Below are 25,091 nucleotides of genomic sequence, written 5' to 3' on the forward strand. Positions count from 1 at the left end.
AGATTGAATGAGTTTATATGGCTGAGGTTAGCTTAGAACAGTTTTTTATTAGTAATATTTTTTGCTACTGAGAAAATCTTGATTCTGATAAGAGTAAATCATAAGCTTCCATAGTTAATTTGTAACAAAATTCAATGTCATCTTTTTTTATTTTTTTAAAGATTTTATTTATTGACAGAGAGCACAAGCGGGGGCGGGGGCGGGGGCGGTGAGCAGCAGAGGGGGAGAGAAAAGCAGGCTCCCCGCTGAGCAGGGAGCCTGAATATTTTAAAGATAAAACTAATAAGTCCATCCCAGGACCCTGAGATCATGACCTGAGCCTAAGGCAGATGTGTAACTGGCTGAGCCACCCAGGCACCCCTCAATCTCATCTTAATACACCAGTTGCTTATGTTATATTGCCCTTCCATATTTAAATATTACCTGAATGGAAGCATTACTTTTGATTTTTATTATGTAGATTAGTTATAATATGGTTTGCTTTTAGAGAACAATTTTGACATTACTATTCAAGACCTATCAGTCTGGAATTAGAAAAATTATTGCCATTGCAATTGTTGATTTTTTTTTTTTTGAGAGCTTTAATGCTTTATGAATCATAGCTATGAGCTAATAAAGGTGATCAAAATGTGTGAGGAAGTCATGATAGTTATAGGAAAAGAAAGTCCTCACTCTTGAGCAAAAGCTAGATGTAATCAGAGATGGATTTGCTCCCTATTATTAGTAATAAGGAAGAATAATTGTGTGAGTCTGAAATATTAGCCCCTAACCTTTTCCCAACTGTTTTTATAATGTAAGTGGTTTTTAGACACTTTAAAATATGGACAATAAAAATACAGATGATAAACTGGCTTACAAGGTGCAGTATGATCTAACACCTGCCTACATTTCCTTTCAGATTTTATCAGAATTTTTCTCTGGCTCATTATGTTCCAGGCACACTGTCCTTTCAGTACCTTGGGCTCTTCCTCAGAACCTAAGGTCATGATGGACCTTCAGCTAGAATGCACTCATCTCTCACCTGACTGTCCCTCACCACCCCCTTAATTCAGGTCTGTTTAATTTCACCTTCTTAGAGAAACTTCCCCTGGTTAAAAAACAAAATTCAAGTGAATTTGGGGGTCTAATTGGCTTTATTAAATGATTCAAGAATCAGGCAGTATCCCTTCTAGCAAATAGAGGGGAGCTCTGAGGAGTTGTACAAAATGGAAGGTTTTTATAAGTGGGGCAAGAAAGTTATTAGCAAAGGAAAAGGATGGTTCCAGGCAAGGTAGTTTTCCATTAGGGGGAGGGATGGGGGGTCTTATTACCATGCAGATAACGTCATCTTCCTTTGTCGGATGGAGAGGGCTTGTGTGGCAGTTGGCTTGATTGGAAAATTTTTTTTTTTTTTAAGATTTTGTTTATTTGAAGGAGAGAGGGGGCTGAGGAGGAGCAGCGGGAGAGGGAGAAGCAGATTTCCCTACTGACCTGGGAGCCTGACCTGGGGCTCGATCCCAGGACTCTGGGATCATGACCTGAGCCCAAACCAAGAGTCAGATGCTTAACCGACTGAGCCTCCCAGATGCCCCGACTGCCTTGCCTCTTTATTCACTTGGGCAAGTTGTTGAACCTTTGGATTCAGACGGCCATTATGAAGGTCAGATCAGTCTTGTACATCACTTAGCATTGAAGTACTGACGCTTAGGAGCTCTCAAGCAGTGATGTGGGTGTGTTGATTTGTTAAAAATATAGTGAAATGTAGGTCTGAATAATTCTAAAACCCATTCTCTTCCCTCCTACCACACTTCTTCTGCCCATCACATTTCATTAAAAAACACAATTTGTGTTAAAATTTATGATTTGACTTGATAAAGTTAAAAAAGGTCTCATGTATTTCTTGGCTATTGAATAGTGGGACGGATACATTAACACATTGTGAAATTTATAGGGATTTTACACTGAGAAACTTTCCGAAAGAAAAAGCTTCAGAGTGGTATTTGTTTTATTTATTTATTTTTTAGGTGTAAAGACATTTTGATGTGAGCTGGGCTCTGTCCCTTTAAGTATTCCTTGTGTATCATTTACCTAGGTTTCTTCTTTGCATCTTTAATCTGTTGGTTCAGGTGTACCTGTGTTTAAAAATAACGACAATAAAAGCCCAGTACCTCTGTTGGGAACTTCGGGAAGATCTGTCATCCTCCTTTTATGCATAACTTCCTGATGGGCTGTGTGTACTCAGCACCTCCTCCCGGATGTTTCCTACCTCTCCTGCCGCTTCGTATCCGCAGAGATGTCTCTCCTCGGTTCCACCTTCTCACCTGCAACCTCCACGCTAATAAAACTGCTAGAGAAGATGTCTTCCAAACGGTGTTTTTATATTTCTGAATATCAACGGCATTTCTGCCTTTGTTCCAGTAAATTAATCTTTGAGACACGGTCCGGAACCTGCCCTTTCCTTCCTGCTCCCCCTTCCCCCGTATGAACTCCTCCGGCTGGCGTTTGAGACCATTCTTTTCTAATCTTATCTCCCACTTTTGTTCCAACGTTTACCTTTTATTTTATCCCAACTGTAATAAACAGTTTCCCTAACGTGTCTTCTGCATCCCACTTCCATATGTCAGCTCAAGCTGTTGGGGACGGCATAGATTAATGCTGGGGCTCTGTAGCCACACTCTCGGTACTTGTCTTTGTATCTGAAATTCTGTTTTGTTTAGAAAACCCTCCAAGACCAGGCCTGGTGTCTGTCTGGCTTATCTCCGCTCTGATTCCGTGATCACTGCAGACAGCAGGCAGGTGGAATTTAAAAGCCCAGCCCCTCCTGTGCCGCCAGGCCTGGTCCGGGGGCTCCGATGGGGTCTCCAGGGGAGCACTGGGCTTCCTCACTGTACTTATTTCTTTGCTAAACAGGCCAGTATCCGGTGGTGCTCCAGTCCCAGTTGCTGCTCTTGGTCCCAGCCCTCCCTAGCATGGGGCTTCTCCTTTGGTCCCTACAGCCCTGTCTTCTCTGGAGCTGCCTCTTCTGGGGGCTGGGATCGATTTTGGGGCTCACACACCAAGCAGTTCTGTGACACCAGTTAGGGGTCCCACAACCTAACTCCATTCTGACACTCCCCGGACGTAGCACCAGGTCAGTCCCGCAGGACCAGCCCCCTCTCCCCGCGTTCAGATGCAAGTTCAGGTTGTCACCTGTGCTTCTGACCCACCAGCCATAAATCAGAGGTTCCTACTACCCGCCCCCCCCGGGTTCCATTAATTTGCTGGAGTAGTTCACCGAACTCAGGAAAACAGTTTACTTACTAGATTACCAGTTTATTTTTTTGTTTTTTAATTTTTTTTTAAAGATTTTATTTATTTATTTGAAAGAGAGAGAATGAGAGAGAGAGCACATGAGAGAGGGGAGGGTCAGAGGGAGAAGCAGACTCCCCGCCGAGCAGGGAGCCCGATGCGGGACTCGATCCAGGGACTCCAGGATCATGACCTGAGCCGAAGGCAGTCGCTTAACCAACTGAGCCACCCAGGCGCCCGATTACCAGTTTATTTTAAAGTTATAACTCCGAACAGTCAGGTGGAAGAGATGCGCAAATCAAGGTAAGGGGAAAGGGATGTGGAGCCTCCGTACCCTCTCCCAGCGCACCACTCCCCATACCTCCCTGCGTCGGCCAACCTGGAAGTTCTCCAGCTCTGTCCTTGTGGGCTTTCATTGGCCATTGGTGATTGGACTCCGTCTCCAGCCCCTCCCTCCTCCTCGGAGGTCAGGGGTTGGGACTAAGAGTGCCAACCCAAATCACGTCGTTGGTTCCCCTCCACACTTGGGGGTTCTCCGGAAGTCAGCTCATTAACATAAACTCAGGTGTGTTTGAAAGGGGTGTGAGATGTTATGAATAACAAAAGACGCCTTTTACTTCTCTTCATCGCTTTGGAAGTCCCTAGGGTTTTCAGAGCTCTGTGCTAGGAATCAGGGAGAAGACCAAATATATATTTATCATCAATCACAATATTGTGATTGCCCTCAAAGGGCAAGATGTAATTCTTTTTTTTTTTTTTTAAGATTTTATTTATTTATTTGAGAGAGAGAATGAGAGAGAGAGAGCACATGAGAGGGGGGAGGGTCAGAGGGAGAAGCAGACCCCCTGCTGAGCAAGGAGCCCGATATGGGACTCGATCCGGGGACTCCAGGATCATGACCTGAGCCGAAGGCAGTTGCTTAACCAACTGAGCCACCCAGGCGCCCGCAAGACGTAATTCTTAAGTTGTATGGTGCAACTTAGTAAGTGAGTTTAAGTAGCACGGGGACAGGACCCATGGGCACAAAGGGCTGCGCTTTTGCTGTGTGAAGCTGGTGGTTCTATGCTTAGTGCTCAAGGGGGAGGAGATGTACAGGGAGTATTAGATCATAAATGTTTTCTTTGAATTTCTGCTTGTAAAGCTACTTTCGCAAGATTTCTCTGGTGCTTATCATTCAGTTCAGTATTAACAATTGGTGAGATACATAAGCAGTCATGAGACCCTTCGAGAATGTAGCAACCAGCGTGTGTTTGATCCTTATCGGAACGATGCACGCTAGAGGTCAGGCTTCTGGGCTAAGCGTGAACATTTTTCTGCTTCTGTCCGTCCTTGTCACATAAATCCTCTCTTGAAAACCTACTACCGTTGCCTGAAACATGCCTGAGTTTCCCACATTGGTCAGATGTTTTCCTTGCTCCTCTTAAAAAAAATAATCAGACCATTAAAGGAACAATTATTCTTAAGCTTTGTTGAAAGAGAGGCAGGCTTCATTCAAGGGACGCCATCGTGATGGTTGTCTGACGACTGCAGTGGGGTCTTGCAGGTGGAGAGGGATTGGACTCCACTCTGAATGCAGCCTGGGCCAGTGGCAGGTTATAGCCAAGGAGCGGACTGGGGGTCCCTGGATGGGAAATTACTAAAGGGAAACATCAGGGTTGAGGGGGGAGAGTCTGGCTCGAGTGACCTAACAGGATTCTTGCTCAGGGTAGGCCACCGTGATCAGACCTCACCTGGGGTGTGATGGATGATGAGCCCAGTTAGGTATTGCGGGGTGGGGGGGGTTCCGGTTAAACTGATTTATAAGGATTCTTGCTAAAATTGGACAAAGCAGACAGGAACGTGGAAGCCCAGAAGTCAGGCCCAGTTGAGAAAGCGTTCAGGGGAGCCTGAGTTGGTCAATGAGCAAACCTTTGTCACTCCTTCGGCTGGAGCTCCTAGGTCTGCTTCTGAGCTGGGCCAGACTTGTCTCCACCTTCCCCTCCCGTCCTCTTCCATCTGCAGCTTATGGGCCAGCTCCAGCGTCCCTCCCCTTCTCCTCCAGCTGCCTAGGTCCTGCTTCACAGCCAAGTCCCAAGGAGGGGAATACGTCAGGATTGATTTCAAGATCTTCTGTATCTTCTCATATGTCTCATGAACCAATCTAAGTTTTCATCCCAATAAACATTGCTGGAAAGATGTGGCTCAGTAATATTCTTAAGATCCAGCAGACAGTGGTGAACCACGATAGGAGGGGCACTTTTGGGTCTTTATCTCTTCATAATAGTTCTCTCCCCCCCCCCATATTTGATAGGAACAATGGCTGTTTTCTTGATATTTACTTGGAGAATGATGCAAACACAGTGTCCGTACCTTGTGAGTCTCCTCCTCTGCCCCATCACATCCCATCCCTAATGTCTAAAATCCTAGAGCTGCCGCCGCTGCTGGTCATAGCCTTTTCGTGTGGCGCATTTGATTTTTCTTGAAGATATTTTGTAATTGCTTCTGATTTACACGTGAGCACAGACTCGCGGTATCTCTCTTCAAATGTGAGGTTGTGGCCTCGTGTCAGCTTTTGCAAGCCCCTAGAGCAAGAGTTCTTGGTCTGGGCATGGGAACAGACTTCGGAGTCTTCTGGCTCCGTGGCATGCCTGGACTAGATGTGGCTTCTTGCATATTTCGTGAATGTTCCCGAGGACAGAGGGGCCCACAGTTCTCATGAGATTCAAAATGTCTGTGGCTCCTGAAAGGAGAGTCTTATTTATGAAACTGGAATCGTAACCCAAAAGACAGATGACTGTTTCTAGGGCACCCGAGTTAGGCCCTGTGACCGTGGGACGTGGCTCAATGCCTGGTGCTGACCTTTAAGCTAGACTGTTTCGCCCTGGTTTCCTAGTTGAGTCAAAAATGACAGATGGAGAGATCGACAGTAAGACTGATAGCCTGTCTCTCAGGGTAGAGTAGCATATTGATTAGTGTATCACCTGACCAGACACTATCCCTTAACAAGTTGGAGGCTGTTTGACATCATTGTTACCGGAGTGTTTCTGACATTCAGGCGTCACCCGAGGGAGGAACCGGTGCTGCTTAGGAAAAGCAGACATGGAGGTAAGAGGAGGGATGGAGGTGCCATTGACCGTGAATGCGTACTGTGGATTTTCACGGGTGCTCCTGGATTTAAAGAACAAAATTCAACTGAGTACATTTTAAGGATCTTATTGGCGTTATTCAGTGATATATGAATTGGGCAGAGAGAAAGGAGCTCTGAAGAGCTGTACAAGGCAAGAGGTTTCATAGACCAAGGTGAGCAGGAACAAGGAAGTTACGGGAGGCATTTGCTGTGTGGCTAAGGCAGGGTTGCTTTCCTGCTTTTGAGGAAACCAGGTCAGGTCACAAGTGCTGACTGGCTGACCTAGGCCTGCCTTTTCCGGGAGAGCCAGGCATAGATATTTAGTGAAGTTTTGGTTTGCTGACATTGGGGCTTAGCATGAATGACTCCATCCTGGACCCAGTCTCGTTACTTGTACACAGGTATGACCACTTCCGGGACATAGCGGGAGGGACAGTGACTTGCCTGACTTACGTTCTTGTGGAAGTACATACAGGCTCTTCTGGATCTGGTCTTCGACTTGTTCCAGTGTAAAGAGCACTGCCCAGTAGAGTGCAAGCCACTGTGCTGATGGGGAGCCCCCTATGAGTGACTTGTAGAGCCTTCTGCAAATCATGGTCTGGTGTCCCTGTTCCCACTGTTAGTAAGGGAAGTGTCCATGGCTGTTTCTCGCCTCTGCGTACGATCTGTGCTCATGAGCACATGTCATTCTGACTGCTAAAATGCTTTGTTCTGGACAGGGAAGTAGTGACAAAAAGTAGATAAGGACAATTTTTCTTAGTTGAAAGATTAAAGATAATTGAATTGGGTATGCATTTGGCTTTGTGGTTTGCTGAATTGGCATAAAATTCATTTGCTTTGGTAAGAAACTAGGTTAATTAAAAAATAATCTTCCAGGGTAATTTTTTTGGCAGTGGTAATTGCAAAAATCATGTTAAGTTCTTTCTCTAACAGGAATTGGGCATATAAAATGACTCTGGACACTGAGTTCAGATGTATCAGGTACATATCCTGTATGTATCATGTGGTGAAAACAGTGTATTCGTTTTCATTTTAAGTGCATCAGAAAAAAAGATACTATTTGGTGAGAACATAATTAAAATTGGCATCTGGTATTTTCATGTTTTTGATTTCTCTATCTTGACAGGTTATTGAAGGGAGAAACCATCTGTAATTGTCTATAGGCATGAGGGAGATTCATATAACTAAATGTAGACAGCATGCTCATTTATGGAGAGCTAGGGAGATTGGAATAGAATGGATTGCCACCAGAAATAACAGTACTTTTTAGGTAAGAAAGAATATTAATTCACAACTGGATAAAGGAGTCAACACTGATGTGTCACGTAATAATGTTATAAGCGTTTACTCTGTTTATATTTTTTAAAAAATATATAAATAGTTGCTAACAGAATTAAAAAAAAAAACTAATGTTTCCTAAGGGTAGACAATGCAGGGTTATTTTAGCATTATTCTTAACAATTTTTTGTGTGTGTTTTTGTTTTTTAAAAGATGTTATTTATTTATTTGACAGAGCGAGTGCACAAGCAGGGGGAGCGGCAGGCAGAGAGCCCAACGTGGGGCTCGATCTCAAGCCCCCGGGATCATGACCTGAGCTGAAGGCAGATGCTTAACTGACTGAGCCACCCAGGCGCCCCAAACAGTTTTTGTGTTAAACACTATGCCTTTATTTTCACATATACTGCATATACTGGAAAACATAACTGGCTCATCAAACTCCTGGTTTCAAAAGGGTCCAGAGTAGGCATTCAAGTTTAAAAAAACAAAACAAAACCTTGATTTAAGAAAAGTGGTAAGTGAAAGAGGAGTTTTTTTATGTAACAGAAAACTTGTGAGGGTGGAGGTGTGAAAGACTGCGGTTTGGGAATTGCCGATGTAAATTACTGACACATCGCTGTCTCTGTTTAACTTTGAGTTGATAGATTTTAAAGAGGAAAAGGAAGCCAGGAAGGAGGGTGGGATATCACAGGTGAGGAGCCGCAGCTGTTCAGTCTGAGTAGAAGTCCCGGTATGACATTTCATGGGCTTGCTCTTACTTCCCTCTAGTAGCTGCCTAGTGTAGTGATAACTTCATGTTTCCACAGCCGCATCCTCCACTCTCCTGTCTTCTCTGGAGCTTACCAGATCGTTGTATGTGTAGGCATGCTTGTAGACTAATAGCTGGAAGACAGTTTTGGGGTTGGTTTTACCTTTCTGTCATCTTGGTGGTACCAGCTTGGCTTTGCGGGCAGAGGCGGCATGAGCCTGACAGCGTGGAAGGAACACTGAGTTCTGGACTTCTGTCTGTCCTCTTCTTGTTATGTGGATCTGGTACAGGAAGGGTAAAATGGAGCTATAACCTGCCTCAGAGGGTTGTGGGTCAAACAAAATAATGGTGCCTTAAGTACTATTGTCAAGATCTACCGAAGTGTATACTTTTATTTATGTCCTGTGTCAGCTCAGGACTATAATACTTTGCCTAGAAACTTTTGTATCCATTTTCCACCATCGTCCGTCTGCCCTTTTCTCACTGAAAAATAAAAACAAAGCACCACGGAGAATCAAAAGCCCCTGCTTCTTGTTGGTATGTATCTCTGTCAGCTACCTCAGATCTTTTTTTAGGGGAAGGAATCAGAGTATAAATTAATAAATACTTTTTTTTTTTACTTTTTATAAAATACTTTTTCTGAAAAGCATTGGTAGTTCCAGAATATATTATTGGTGATTCAAAACAAAACAAAAACAGATGAATTTTTTTTTCACTTGAAAAACACTTTTGTTAAGAGTTGATAGTAGTATGCGGAGAAAGGGGAACCCTCCTACACTGTTGGTGGGAATGCAAGCTGGTGCAGCCACTCTGGAAAACTGTATGGAGGTTCCTCAAAAAGTTGAAAATAGAGCTACCATATGATCCAGCAATTGCACTACTGGGTATTTACCCCAAAGATACAAAAGTAGGGATCCGAAGGGGTACATGCACCCCGATGTTTATAGCAGCAATGTCCACAATAGCCAAACTGTGGAAAGAGCCAAGATGTCCATCAACAGATGAATGGATAAAGAAGATGTAGTATATATATACAATGGAATATTATGCAGCCATCAAAAGGAATGAGATCTTGCCATTTGCAACGACGTGGATGGAACTGGAGGGTATTATGTTGAGTGAAATAAGTCAGTCAGAGAAAGACATGTATCATATGATCTCACTGATATGAGGAATTCTTAATTGTAGGAAACAAACTGAGGGTTGCTGGAGTGGGGGGTGGGGTGGGAGGGATGGGGTGACTGGGTGATAGACACTGGGGAGGGTATGTGCGCTGGTAAGCGCTGTGAATTGTGCAAGACTGTTGAATCTCAGATCTGTACCTCTGAAACAAATAATGCAATATATGTTAAGAACAAAAAAAAAAGAAGAAGAAGGTAGCGGGAGGGGGAGAATGAAGCGGGGGAAATCGGAGGGGTAGACGAACCATGAGAGACGATGGACTCTGAAAAACAAACAGGGTTCTAGAGGGGAGGGGGGTGGGAGGATGGGTTAGCCTGGTGGTGGGTATTGAGGAGGGCACATTCTGCATGGAGCACTGGGTGTTATGCACAAACAATGAATCATGGAACACTTCATCTAAAACTAATGATGTAATGTATGGGGATTAACATAAGAATTAAAAAAATTAAAAAAAAAAGTTGATAGTGTATTAATTACTCTGCCACATGAAAAGAGAGTGTGCAGGAACTTAGTCCTGGGATAAGGTAATCCAGATGTAACAATTATTGACCATCACACATGACATAATGTTTACAGACTATTGTATGATAGATTCTGTGGAAGACACTTAATTTTCACAATAACACTATGAGGATGAACTATCCATCTTTAAGGGGAAAAGAAAGCTGGTAAGTGGTAGAGCTTGGATTTGAGTCTAGGTTTGATTGACTCGAACACCCAGTGGTTGTCAGCTCTGTCTGTGCATTTGATTCACTCGGGAACTCTCTTGGTACTGATGAACTTCTCCTTCATGGCTTAAATTTTCTTTAGTATAAACCGTGATCAGTACTGTCCATATCTGATGATTCCACTCTCTGGATTACCTGTGAATTTCTTTCAGTTGTCTGTCTTTTTCTGTTCTATCTCTTGAAAAGGCTAGTAATTTTTAAGAAAGATTTATTTAATTTTATTTGAGAGAGCACATACACAAACATGCACACGTGTGCACAAGTAGGGGGGAGGGGGAGAGGGAGAGAAGCAGACTCCCTGCTGAGTACGGAGCCCTGTCTCTCAACCCTGAGACCCTGACCTGAGCTGAAATCAAGAGTTGCTTAACTGACCTAGGTGCCCCAAGTCTAGGAATTCTTGATTGAATATTGGTCATTATGGAAAATTGAAGCAGCTCTGATGGTAGGTTGGTTTCTGATAGGCAGTTAGAATAGAGGCAGTCACCTTAATCCAATCAGAGGCTGAGCCAATTGAGAGTGTGACACCTTTGTAGGGCCTCGTGTATTTCCAGCTTTCCCTTACCCCACAGGTGGAGTTCTTTCGAGGTTTCAACTGGGTGCAGGCCTTTAGGGGTCCTAACTGAAAGCCGGTGGGATTTAGTTGTGCCTGTCTCCTTTGTTAGGCCCCAAACTCCAGTTTTTATCTTTCCGGTGTGGTGAGACAGACTGTATCTCTGCTCAGCTTCTCAGTCTCCTAGAACTGTATTCTGTTCAACTTCTCTACCTCATGCTTTCGTTTGCTTATGAATGAGTGAATACTTGAGCCAAAAAGTAGCTCAGATTGCTGGACTCACTTTTTTGTGCTTTTCTTCTCTCTGGAATCTTGACCCTTCAAGCCCTAGCTAGCTGCCTTACTAGTCCAGAATTCCAGTTTTTGTCTTCCCAGCCCTGTCAGACTGACAGAGGCTCTCTTTAATGCCTCTGCTTTCTGACAGATGTCTTATCTCTCAGCCTCTTATCTCTGCTGCTTATGAACTGGGAATGTGCTCAGGGAAAGGCAGTGTGGAATGTTGGGGGCATCTCCAGGTATTGCCCTTTTCCTCCAGATCTTGGCCATTCAAGTCCCACTTCGGAAGATTTTTTTTTTTTTTTTTGTTTTCAGACATTTAAAAAAAAAAAAAAGGCTTATCCAGCTTTCCTAGTTGTTCTTTTTCTCCTCTTCTTCCTCTGGTATTAGGTGGTGGTAAGTGGAGCATAAATTGTGTTAATTTCCATAACTGCTACAGTTCTTGTGCAAGGTCTGATTTTGATGAGATTTTAGGACTCTTTTTTTTTTTTTTTAAGAAATACAACTGTTTATTTCTAAAAACAAATAATTGAATTTCATTTCATTAAGGGACTTAATAAAATTTTAGGGGACCATTAATCTCAAAGCTTTATAAAAGTAATTTTCCCAAAGTTTTGATTACAAAGAATGTAATCTTATAATGTACTACTTTTCCAGAATTGTAATTAAGTTAAATGAAAACTAATGTTTTATCTTTTCCTGTTTTACTTATTTTAAACATTCTTATAATGAAGGTAACCTAAAAATATGTTGAAAAAATGATATTCTGAAACTGTAAATATCAAAGTCCCTTTAAATTCTGCATATTTTAGGGCGCCTGGGTGGCTCAGTTGGTTAAGCGACCGCCTTCGGCTCAGGTCATGATCCCGGAGTCCTGGGATCGAGTCCCGCATCGGGCTCCCGGCTCGGCGGGGAGCCTGCTTCTCCCTCTGACCTTCCCCTCTCATGCTGTTTCTCTCTCTCTCTCTCTTTCAAATAAATAAATAAATAAAATCTTAAAAAAAAATTCTGCATATTTTAAATGATTCAAGTTTGAGATACTTATCCTCCCATCATAATGAAAAGCTTTTGAGTTAAAGCCCCAAAGCAATAAATTTACAAGATAAACTTAGAGGCCTAAAATTAAGAGTTTGGCATTAATTAGGTAATATAATAAAAGATGATCTCACACTTGAACTTGAGTACCTTGATAGTTCTTTCTTAACCTGAAAACCTCATTTGCGTGGAATGTTATTACATGAAGCAGAGGTACCAAGTAGACAATTCTGGTGCCTTAAAACACAACGTCCACCTTATGCTATATAGATGTATAATTTTTTTAAAGGCCAGATAGGGCAAAATAAGCACAATTCCTTTGTAAATTTCAGTTATAACCCTTAGAATGACTCATGCGGCCAGCTAGTTACAAGGCCACACAATTCCTTACTGAAGCCCAAATACATTATAGAATTCAAAATCGCTTCATTTGCCAGCCTGCCAGGAAATTTTGAACACTGTGTTAGAACCTAGTGAAGAAAAGAAAATTTAAAATGTTTTACTTCTGAGTAATATTGTTAGTAGCCCTGCTGACGACAAGATTACATAGAGACTATGTTTATCCAGAAGTTTATTAAATCAGAAAGTTTCATTTCAAGATGAATCAACAGGCGTTGATGAAGATTTACTTAGAGCACTCTAGAGAATCCTTGAGAAGACACTTCGAAGAACATTATTTGCAAACTACCACCAACATAGCACTGAGTTTCGAAAAATTCTTAATGAGTGTGAGATCAGTGTACCAGTCCCTGCTGTTTTATACCTTCAGTGTTAGTAGACCACAAGAAAGGTTTTGTCAAGAATTTGCATATAAGAAGAATTTTTTTTTGTTATTTTTTGGGGTTTTTTTGCAAACGATTCTCACTTTGTAGATTTGTGGGAAGATGGTTGTGTTAAGTTGAAAGATGGCTTCAGTAAAAATACATGATGGAACATCTTTTTTTTTTTTTTATTCTTATGTTAATCCCCATACATTACATCATTAGTTTTAGATGAAGTGTTCCATGATTCATTGTTTGTGCATAACACCCAGTGCTCCATGCAGAACGTGCCCTCCTCAGTACCCACCACCAGGCTAACCCATCCTCCCACCCCCCTCCCCTCTAGAACCCTGTTTGTTTTTCAGAGTCCATCGTCTCTCATGGTTCGTCTACCCCTCCGATTTCCCCCGCTTCATTCTTCCCCTCCCGCTACCTTCTTCTTCTTTTTTTTGTTCTTAACATATATTGCATTATTTGTTTCAGAGGTACAGATCTGAGATTCAACAGTCTTGCACAATTCACAGCGCTTACCAGCGCACATACCCTCCCCAGTGTCTATCACCCAGTCACCCCATCCCTCCCACCCCACCCCCCACTCCAGCAACCCTCAGTTTGTTTCCTGCAATTAAGAATTCCTCATATCAGTGAGATCATATGATACATGTCTTTCTCTGACTGACTTATTTCACTCAACATAATACCCTCCAGTTCCATCCACGTCGTTGCAAATGGCAAGATCTCATTCCTTTTGATGGCTGCATAATATTCCATTGTATATATATACTACATCTTCTTTATCCATTCATCTGTTGATGGACATCTTGGCTCTTTCCACAGTTTGGCTATTGTGGACATTGCTGCTATAAACATCGGGGTGCATGTACCCCTTCGGATCCCTACTTTTGTATCTTTGGGGTAAATACCCAGTAGTGCAATTGCTGGATCATATGGTAGCTCTATTTTCAACTTTTTGAGGAACCTCCATACAGTTTTCCAGAGTGGCTGCACCAGCTTGCATTCCCACCAACAGTGTAGGAGGGTTCCCCTTTCTCCGCACATGATGGAACATCTTTTTTTTTTTTTTTTTTTTGCAGCAGGGAAAGGGTTTATTCAAGAGGCAGCCAGATGAGGAGACAAGGACGTGGGAGGGAGAGCTCCAAACCCGCCTTTCGGAAGGGGGAGAGAACAAGTTTTTTATAATCAAAGGAGTTGAGGCTACATGCATATTGATGAAGAGAGTGGGGGAGCGTGACTCTTCATGAGTAAAGACCGAGTGTGCATAATGAGCAAACCTATATGTAACATACATCCCATGTTCATTTGGGGGTAAAGGCAACACCAGAACAAAGCAAAATGCAGCCCCTGATGTCAGGACAAGGGGAAGCAATTTAGGGCCGCTGGTATAAGCTGGATGGGGTCTTGGGCTCATTTTCTTGATTAAGAAATGCAGGGCCTTCCTTGTTCATGGGCTGGGACTGTATCAGTTGACCTTGAGTCCAGGCTTCTGCAGAGACAGCTAGTGGGTTTGTTAGTGGGGTCTGAAAAGGCCCAATAGCTTATTGGGAAACAGTTGTCTTGAACTCTCTCATTCAGAGATCCTGTTCCTGGTCTTGTCTCTGTTCTGAGTCTTGATCATCAGGTTCTCTTTTTCTCTGGACATGGAATCTGGATCTCCGATTTTGAAACCAAATTTGGACTCTTGACTCTGGAATGCCAATTTCTTTAGCAAGTTGCTCTCTGGTATCAATGCCAGGATAAGGGTTGTTCATAAATGCCTCGAAGAGGGTGTGTAATTGCGAAGAAGTGTAGCTGGTACGACACCGTCTGTCTTCTCTACTTTGAATCTCCTCTTCAGAGTGATCTTGGTCTTGACTTGATTCTAAGTCCTCATCGGGTTCTGATTTTTTCTGGCACTGGTGCCTAGCTCTTTGATTCTGAAACCAAGTCTGGACTCTGGACTCATCAGTGTTGATTTCTAAAGCGAGTCTTTGTTTGGTAGCATAACCTAGGTAAGGATTTTGGTGAAATGCCTTGATGAGGATTTTCAATTGATCTTCTGTGAATTTGGTGCGGCTGCGTCTCTGATTCATTGTTATGGTCTTGTTTGGAGAGTTGTCTTGGGCCATGTTGGAAGAGAGTTCTGAAGTCTAAGGATCAGCATGATGGAACATCTTAAGGAACTTAATAGAAAATTGCAAGAACCACAGAGATTGTGTATTATGTTTATTGATAATTCAAAGTAGAAATTAAACTTAGGAAAAATTAGATTACAAGTGCTCACTAATAATGTTCAGTAGATATTGACTACAAAAGAATGATTTACTAATAAAGCATTTATGCCTGTTTAAAGGAAAAAAATATTTTAAAGAGTTTAAAATTGATTTTTTTCAGGGCAGTTTTAGGTTCATATCAAAATTGAGTGGAAGGCACAAAGATTGCCCTTATACTCTGCCCTACACATGCATAGCCTGCTCTGTTTTCAACGTATTCCACCAGAATGTTGTATTTGTTACAGTTGATGAGCCCACACTGGCACATGGTTATCACTCCCGAGTCCACAGTTTATATTAGGTTCGGTGTTGGTGTTTCACGTTCTATGGGTTTGGACAAATGTATCCACTATTTTAGTATTATAGGGAATAGTTTCACTGCCGAAAAATCCTGTTTTCTGCTTATTTATCCCTTCTTCCCCCTTAACCTTTGAAAACCATGGAGTTTTCTGGTCTTCATAGTTTGCCTTTGGAAAGTGTTACTTTAAAGAACCTGATATGGGGTGCCTGGATGGCTCAGTCGTTAAGCGTCTGCCTTCGGCTCAGGTCACGATCCCAGGGTCCTGGGATCGAGCCCTGCATCGGGCTCCCTCCTCAGCAGGGAGCCTGCTGCTCCCTCTCCCGCTCCCCCTGCTTGTGTTCCTTCTCTCGCTGTGTCTCTCTCTCTCTGTCAAATAAATAAATAAAATCTTAAAAAAAAAAAAACCTGATATGAAAAGTTTGATTGAATTTGAAGTCTTTATGCATCGTCACGAAGTGCATTTATTAATGAAAAAGCGTAACTATAAATATAATTTATAAATATAAATATTTATATTTATTTATAAATATAAATATTAATGAAAAATAGGAAATATGAAATCCTCTCACAATTTTTGAATTATTGTAAAAATGATTTAGAATGTTTGAAGAAATCCTCTGTCTTGATCAGTATGTAGTCACTATAAGTGCAGAGCCCCAAGTAAAAAAGTTACATTCATAGAAACAAGCTTATGTTTCTCATGAAAAAATCTGAGATTTCTTTTGGGAGTCTTATACAAATTCTATATTAACATCATCCCTAATACTTTATATTCTGGTTTCCTTATTATAATTATAGACTATAAGGGAACTATAATTGATTTGTATCACCCAAGCCTTGATTTCCCTGCCCGGCGCCAGATAAATAATACTATTTACCATCTTTGCCATGACATGAATCACTGATCTGTATTGGCTGCTTTTTAACACCGTGTAAATTGACTTTCCAGATGAGTCATTTAGTTTTTAATCTGTTGGGAGTCTTGGTGAGGGATAAATTCGATCTAGGAAACCTAGAATCTTCTAAGGGATTATAGAAGTTTTTTTTTTTAAGTATTTATTTGACAGAGACACAGCGAGAGAGGGAACACAAGCAGGGGGAGCGGGAGCGGGAGAAGCAGGCTTCCCGCGGAGCAGGGAGCCCGATGTGGGACTCGATCCCAGGACCCTGAGATCATGACCTGAGCCGAAGGCAGGCGCTTAACGACTGAGCCACCCAGACGCCCCTAGAAGTTTTTGAAATGTATACAGTTTCTGAGAGCTATGTCCTTTTCATTCAGGCTGACCTAGCTCAGAGAACTTAGTCATGACTTTGGCCAAGTGCCCATGTGGTTACACGTCATGTAGCCTTAGGTCAGATGTGTTTTTGTTTAGTTATGCACTCAGGATACATTTAATGAGCATCACTGTGCCTGGCATTGTGGAGGACAATTTATATTTATTTTTGTTCCTAAGGAATTTGTAGTTTAATGGAGGGGAAAGACACCTAGATACTTTTATAAATATATTAAGTATAATGATCATTTAAATGGACTTTGAGACCCATGATGAAATTGTGGGCCATGGTTTGGTATTTGAGTTTCAAAACATTGCTGTAACGTGTAGTTCTTTGTTTTTAATTAGGTTAGTGAGAATTGAATACATATTGATGAATTTTAAAAAATACAAAAAATATAGTCTAAAAATTTAGCTCCATTTTATATCCCAACCCTCCTCCCTCTTTCCACTTTTCATTCATTTTTTTTTTTTTTAACCATTGCCTGATTGGTGAACATTTTAGTTCATTATCTTTTTTTTTTGGTCAACAGTGATGATTCGTAAGTTTTCTTACACATCTGTATTTTCAAACACATGTAAATGATGTCTATAGCGAAAATTCCTAGGAGTAGAATCTGGGCTGAAGAATATTCCTCTGGTGTATTTGCTTGTTACTGGAATCCTTAGAATTAATAGGCTTTGCTTTTATTTTTCTTGTAAAGATTTATTTATTTGAGAGAGAGCACGAGTGGGACGGGCAGAGGAAGAGGGCGCAGACTCCATGCTCAGTGCAGAGCCCGACTTGGGGCTCAATCTCACGACCCTAAGATCACGACCTAAGCCAAACCAAGAGTCAGACGCTTAACCAACTGCACCACCCAGGTGCCCCAGTAGGCTTCTCTTCTAAAGATAACTAAAAACCTGGAAGGCTTTCAGGTGTTTGGAGTGGCAGAAATCGTCTGGAACACAGTAATCCTGATGGTTTAGCTGCAGCACCTGCAGAGTCCGTCATCTGGGAGGAATTGCTGGGTGGCTGTATGTGCCCTTGATTCCTCTTTGGTCCGTCACCGCCTCTTCCTGTCCCGTGAGCCACCACTGCCCTCCCGTCTTCCCTGTCTAGACGAGCTCTCCCCTGTTGTCCTGAATTCCAGAATCTCCCTTTTCACAGCCCTCGTGTCCTGAGCTGACCTTAGGTAGGCATGCTTCTGATTGTCAGAAAGAGAAAATCAACCGTGCATGTCTCTACGGAGACTAGCATTTCCAGGGCCTTCCATGAAGTCCAAAGAATAGTTTATATAGAGTGATACTTCACTTGTCTTAAAAGAAGTAAAATACCTGAATTTGAATGTGATACTTACTGTCTCACCCCTCCCCTCACTTCCTCCCAGTGCTTCAGCTAACAACTACTAGAAATATTCCTAGTTATTCAACCCACAAATAGGAGAATACTCCTTTATTTTTCTGGATTAGGATGCTCTGATCCATTGAGCTCTGCGATTAGAATTTTGCTTAATTGGTAGAATTGACTAGGAAAAAGTATTTCAATAATAAATTTGAAGACTTAAGAAAAAATACATCCCTATCCTTTTTCTATACTTTTTTCCCCCCAAAGTACCTTTGTACTGTATTAGAATGAATATGAAAATTTGGGGAATAAAAAGGGGAAGATGCTGAAAATTCAGTAATTTCTAGTTGCCATTTTACAACAAATTGGTGTGTACTATTTGATTGCAGATTCCTGCCGGAACCCTACCGCCCGCCCCCATTCTTTAATCATTTTCAGATCCATGGAACATAGCAATTACATCTGAGGCCTCCATAGTTTATCCCTTAATTTTGTGCAGGTTTCCTGATTGCATAAATTCAACAGCTCTCTCTTAGATCATCATTATATTGTTTTGTGTGTTTGGGCAGGCTGCCTTGATTTATAGCCAGCACTTAACAGAGATGAGTAAGATAGCAAGTCTCACCTTGTTTTTCCCCTCAGCCATTCCTATGCTTGTGGTTGGGAGACCTGCTTAGAGTCTAGGTAGCAGAATTACTCAGCTAAATATAATCTGCCCAAGTTTTCATTTCGAGGTACATCTCTTTTATGACTATCTGTGTAATACTTATTATTGCCACTCAGGGTCATTCTGTCTGGTGGGTTTTAAGTAATCATCTCTAGTTTCTCTGTTTACTGCTTAAGGTATAGTGAATCTGGGAATCCTTGATATTAGAAAGTGTTAAGATCAGATTATTAATTCAGGATGATGCAGTACTGATTTAGTTAGTTGTATTTGCCAGAGCCTTGCAAAAGGAGTACTTAGGACTGGAAGTACAATGGTTTTAGGTAATCCCTCCCTCACCTAAACGTTTGGTACAGTAATGTCACGTGTTCCAAATGCTAGCCTTTTATCAGATCCTTTTCTTGAGTCTTTCCTCTCCATAGCAATGTACTCTTCAAGGATCAGGGCAGAGAAACACAGCGCTAGAACCACAAGGCATGCTTAGCAAGATTTTCAGAACTTGGACAGCTATGATTTTTTCTCTTTGAAATCTTGGCTAGTTGGTGAAATTAATGGTTTTAGAAATGTTCTCAGGTGGTGTAGGGGGAGAGTAAAAAGAATATTTTTGAGACCTTGTTATATTTTCTTAATCCAAAGAGATCAGAATGCAACCAAAGATAACTCACAGAGGAGTAGAAATAATAAAAGTATTTTTTTAATACTTAGGAAATGATGTCTGGAACAATCAAGTGAACACAATTGCCTGGTTCACTTTGTGTAACTGTTGCAGAAATTAGGGAGGAAGAACTTTTCATTGTAAATCTTAATAGAAGCCTATCTAGTGGTAAGGAAAAGTAATTAGCAGACCTGTTTTCTACATGATATTTACAGGTTTCCTTGATGTTGAGATATAGTGGTAGCACAGATTTATTATTTTTCCTCTTTCTGATTAATCCACTCCCCCAGTCTGGCGCAGTTTCTTAGGCTGCAGAGAAGTTAGAGTCCTTGTCTTTTACAGGTCCTTTTTCTTTTTTACATTGACCTGGCTAACCATGTGAGCTTTTCCAGCAACCTTTAAACTATAAAATCCTACTCTCCCCAGTCCATTTTTAGCTGGCAGCTCCCCTTGGCATTTTAGTACATTTCTTCTTGTCAGATTATTATTAATTTTTTTTTTTTTTACTTAAAATAAAAATAATCTTTAAAGAGCTACAAATGAGAAGAGACCCTTTTTAGGAAACCAAATACACTTGGAGCTGTCAGGTGAGTGGGGGTTTCTGCCGGACAGGTATGTCAGACTTGGAAGCTTTTCTTATCAGGAGATTATTCACTTTTTTTTTTTTTTAAAGATTTTATTTATTTGAGAGAGAGAATGAGATAGAGCATGAGAGGGGGGAGGGTCAGAGGGAGAAGCAGACTCCCGGCTGAACAGGGAGCCCAATGCGGGACTCGATCCCGAGACTCCAGGATCATGACCTGAGCCGAAGGCAGTCACTTAACCAACTGAGCCACCCACGCGCCCCGATTATTCACTTTTTAATGTCCCTCTGCCTTTTCAGATTTCAGATGGTCCCAAGTGTCTATTGAGTTTTCACTGGTAAGAGATGATTTTGCCAACTTGATAAACAATCTTATCTGATGGCCTCTTAATGCTTTGGCATAGAGACCTTATTTCTTGCATTTTTACCTATTGCCTATTGAAGAAAACAATGACTGGTAGCAGATTGTCTGAAAAATGGATGACCTTAATGGGGAGACTGCATTTATGAGAATTGATGCCGGCTTCCTGGCATTTGATGCAGCCATAAGTAATAATTGATTTTTAACGTCTTTAGAAAGCCTAATAAAATTCCTAGGTATTCTGGGGGGTTCCATTATTTTTCAATCCCAACCTCCATCCTTCCAGATGAGGATGAGCTCTAACAGTGATTAGTTCATATAGGATGCCCGCTTCAGAATACTATAAGTAAGACATGCCCTAGTTTACTTGAGTCCCTGAAGGTCATGAGTAAAACCACAGAATAAAATCTAGATGCACAGATTAAGAATTTTAGAAGTGGAATTAATCTAAGTATGTTTACAGTTTGATAAACCCTTTTGTAGCCTGGTATAGTACCATGCAGTTCATAGGACTTTGATAAATTTTGGATGACTGTACGCAAATATATAAGTTAACTCACAAAAAGTAGAGATGAATTTTGAAAGTTCCAGAAAATTTGAGATCTACAGTCCTGTCTAAAAATGTAGTCACTGTTCAAGTTGTCAGTACCCTTCTGGAAATGCAAAACCAAAACTAAAGATGGGCTGGGAACTAGCTTAAGAAAGTGTAGACCAGAAGGCCAAGAGTAAAACAAATGCCAAAAGTTTGAATGAAGAGGTAGTGGGGAGTAGAGGCTCCTGGTGTTGGTACAGATGGATTGGAGTCAGTTGAATGTTGATATTGTGAGCGAAGCCATCACTCTGCAGTAAGGATAGTGTCATTAAAAACTCGAACCTTTTCTCGTATTTTATTTAGATTGTTGCATCGTGGTTTATTTCTTAGGATAAATTCCTATAAGTTTAACTGTTGGCTCAGTGGTGTAGTCACACTGAGAATTTTGGTGTATTATCGTGTGGTTTCTTTTTGAAATAAAAAACCCCTATTCAAACTAAATTGATACTGGATGTTTTCATTCTCAGATTCCCTATTTGTAAGAAATAGATTTTGTAGAGCATTAACACTGCATCTGAAATTGTGAAACTTGCTTTCGTTAGGACTTTAATTTTACTGTTAAAAGTGAAATTATGGCACCCTCTGCTGATGTTACAAGGAATTGCAGGATAGTAATATGCAAGTTTGAATAAGAGAACGTATAAATGTGCAATTTAGACTTTCTTGTCACTCACGATGGTCCTTTGTGCTCACACTGCTCAGCAGTAGGCGGTGTGATAATAAACATGCTAGTTAGGGCGCCTGGGTGGCTCAGTTGGTTGAGCGACTGCCTTCGGCTCAGGTCATGATCCTGGAGTCCCGGGATCGAGTCCCGCATCGGGCTCCCTGCTCAGCAGGGAGTCTGCTTCTCCCTCTGACCCTCCTCCCTCTCCTGCTCTCTGTCTCTCATTCTCTCTCTCTCAAATAAATAAATAAAATCTTAAAAAAAAATTAAAAAAAAAACCATGCAGTTATGTACAATTAGACCCATATTTTGAAGCAAGTAGAGGAACTAGAGTGAGCAGGTTACACAGAGGCATGAAATAACATGGTGTGTTCAGGGATCTGCAGGTAGTTTTGTAGGAACTTTGAGAGAGGGTGTTGGTGTGATTTTTGCAATGAAAGAAACTGTTAGGGACAGAGGGCATGGTATCGTTTTAGGGAGTTTATAAACTGTATCATGAAAGCGCTGTTGAATCATCAGATGGGTCAGTAATGCCATCATTTTGGTTTCTAGAAAGATGATGCTGGCAGCAGTGTGCAAGAGGGGTTGAAGTGGGGACAGACCAGTTCCAGGATCAGTGCATTTGCTAAGTGGGCTGAGTGGGCTCCGAAGGAGACACCCAGCTCTGAGATAGGAGAGGCCCAGAGACTTGGACGTTCTTTTTTTTTTTTTTTTTTTAAAGCTTTTAATCACAAAAATTTCAAACATACAGAAAAATAGAACAGTACAGTGAATACCCCTATGCCCACCTTAGAGCCAACAATTGGTAACATTGTGCCTCTTGTACTTCCTGTCTCCCCCTCCTTCTGCCCTTTCTCCCCCCATCTGTCTATTGAAGGATTTTAGATAAGTAGCAGAGCTCAGTACTCTATATCCCTAAATACTTAGGCAAACATCTCTCCAAAATAAGGACATCAGCGGAGAGATGTTCAGGGAGATAAAATCAGAACAGTTTAGGATTTGGGGGTAAAGATACTGGATTCTGTTATACCCAGTAAGAGATGCTGCACAGGACAAAGGCTTGGTTTACAATGACTAATTTGTGGTTATATGGTATTTTTTCTTCCTCTTTTTTGGGAGATGGATCTATGGTAAGTGCTATTAAATTTCAAATAGAAACTTAAAAAAACTTGGAAAACTTTTTAATCAGAAGACATTTTCTGGTACAATAGTAGACAGTGGCCAGTGTTCTTGTCTGAGACGGTGGTCCATGCCAAGCTTTTCGATAGAAGGGGGAAAAAAGGTGATTACAGAGGAGCTCGCCCACCTTCTCCCACAAAGAGGAAGAAGGGCCAGGCCTTCGAACTGTGCGAAGGCCCAGGTCAGAGGATGTGTGTGTGAGAAAGCAGGTGTGCGACGAGCACAACAGGTAGGATCCAACCCACGTGTGATGCAGAGAGCGCTAAGGAGGCGGGCTGACTGGCACCAACATAGGTGATGGCGGGGGGAGCAGGGAGCCGGAAATGCCAAAGGGCACGGGACATAAATGCCAGCCTTTTTTTTTTCAAGATTTTATTTATTTTTTGACAGAGAGAGAGACAGCGAGAGAGGGAACACAAGCAGGGGGAGTGGGAGTGGGAGAAGCAGGCTCCCCGCCGAGCAGGGAACCCGATGCGGGGCTCGATCCCAGGACCCTGGGATCATGACCTGAGCCGAAGGCAGACGCTTAACGACCGAGCCACCCAGGCGCCCCAAATGCCAGCCTTTTAATGTCTTTAATTAGTTAGGGAAGTTGCCTCCTCTACCTTTGGCCTACTAAGTGTTTTACATTATGACCAATGGGATCAGCAAGTCTTCCTCCTTTGGGAGGGACAACCAGGAACTGGGATAAGGCATAAAATATCTTGTGTGATATTATCATAGCTAAAATTGGTAGAGCTTCCAGCGTTCACTCATTCATTCATTCATTCATTCATTCAACGAATAGGAACACAGCAGTGAGCAACACAGTTAAAGTCCCTGCCCTCTTGTGGCTTGTCTTCAACTAGGAAAGACTGAACAACAGACAAGACACATGAAATATCCATCACAGATTGTGATAAGCACTAAGAAACATTAAGTGGGGTGGGGGGGTCTGTGTGGAGACTTTAGAAACGGAGGCCAAGGGACTCCACTAAGATGCCATTTGGGGAAAGACCTGTGAAACTTGAACCACTTGAGCAGTATCGATGTGCACAGAGTGCGTCTTTCGCTGTTTCTTGTGTGGCCTGACTCCTCGAGATTGTGTGACTAGGAAGTGACCGACAGCTGGCTTCCATATGGTATTTAATTTTTTTTCTGTCCCTGCACACACAGTTTTTTTTTTTTTTCAGTCAGACTTTTCAGTCAGATTCTTCTAATCCTAAAATTTCTTGACCTAAATGAACCGAAAAGTAAGTTTTCTCCCTGTCACGTTGTACGTATCTCTCCAGAGCTTGTGAGTTTAAGTCAGTGTGTCTATGAATCCACTCAAAGGCGTTGCAGGATTCTGTGAAACATTCTCTTGTGTAAACGTTTCCCATGGTTTTGAACAATGACTGGCATGTTACTTTTCTTGGCAACTTAATTTTTGTTCCATCTTCACAGGAAACTTTGGAAATGGTAACTTTTTCCCTTTTCCATTCATTTGTTTCACTCTGGAAATGAAAATAATCATTTCAGAGCTGTGATATACAAATTAAGGATTTACAAAGTATGGTCAGTAGATTCCAGGAACTAATATTAATGAAGTTTAAATATTGACATAGTTGAAGAAGCTAGCATTAAAAGGTATATGAACAAATGAAATACTGTTAAAGCTACCCTTGCATATGATAGACTCCAAGTCTGAGATTCTCTACCATGTAATATATGAAGGGCCAATCCAGAACAGGTTCCTTTTTAGTTAATACAGTATTCACTATTTTTCTGTATAAGAATAGGGTTTGGAATTGTTCTTTAAGGGACTTATTCCCTTTTGTTTTCAGTTTTGGAAACCATTATAGTAGATGAGTGTGTTATGAATATAAACTCCTGTGCAAGAAAGTGAGGATTTCCTTTAAGGGTGTGAGGACAGACCCCTGTGGACGAAAACCTAACTTAATATGAAGTTGTTTGTATTATACATGACCAGTGCTTTTGAACTGCATGTTTTCTTTTATCATTATCTGTGATAGCTTTAAAAAATAGGTATGTAAATATGCATTAACAACTACTGTGTATGACATTTTAGTTTACCTCTTTAGTGCTGTCCCTCATTAGGAAATAACAATTAACTTTGATACTATAAATAATATTTTACAAATAAGAATTGATTTTTGTGGGCTTCTGGGTGGCTCAGTCAGTTAAGCGTCTGCCTTTAGCTCAGGTCATGATCCCAGGGTCCTGGGATCAAGTCCTGTGTCGGGCTCCCTGCTCAGCGGAAAGTCTGCTTCTCCCTCTGCCCCTCCTTCCACTCTCTCTCAATCTCTCT

General features: G+C 41.7%; 2 protein-coding genes across 3 annotated transcripts in view; one reads left to right on the forward strand and one right to left on the reverse strand.

The window, feature by feature from the left end:
* Positions 1–25,091, forward strand: part of MPP7 (MAGUK p55 scaffold protein 7) — a 327,469-nt gene that overhangs the window by 64,382 nt on the left and 237,996 nt on the right. The window lies entirely within an intron of this gene.
* LOC123324860 (double homeobox protein A-like) lies at positions 14,521–15,057 on the reverse strand. The gene has a single exon (XM_044915231.1). It carries the CDS (start codon positions 15,055–15,057, stop codon positions 14,521–14,523), a length of 537 nt encoding a protein of 178 aa, XP_044771166.1.

Source organism: Neomonachus schauinslandi, chromosome 5, assembly GCF_002201575.2.
Source record: "Neomonachus schauinslandi chromosome 5, ASM220157v2, whole genome shotgun sequence".
NCBI classification, from domain to species: domain Eukaryota; kingdom Metazoa; phylum Chordata; class Mammalia; order Carnivora; family Phocidae; genus Neomonachus; species Neomonachus schauinslandi.

What these genes read in the sequence shown, in the direction of transcription:
- LOC123324860 (XM_044915231.1), bottom strand. Translation starts at nt 15,057, where the DNA reads ATGGCCCAAGACAACTCTCCAAACAAGACCATAACAATGAATCAGAGA.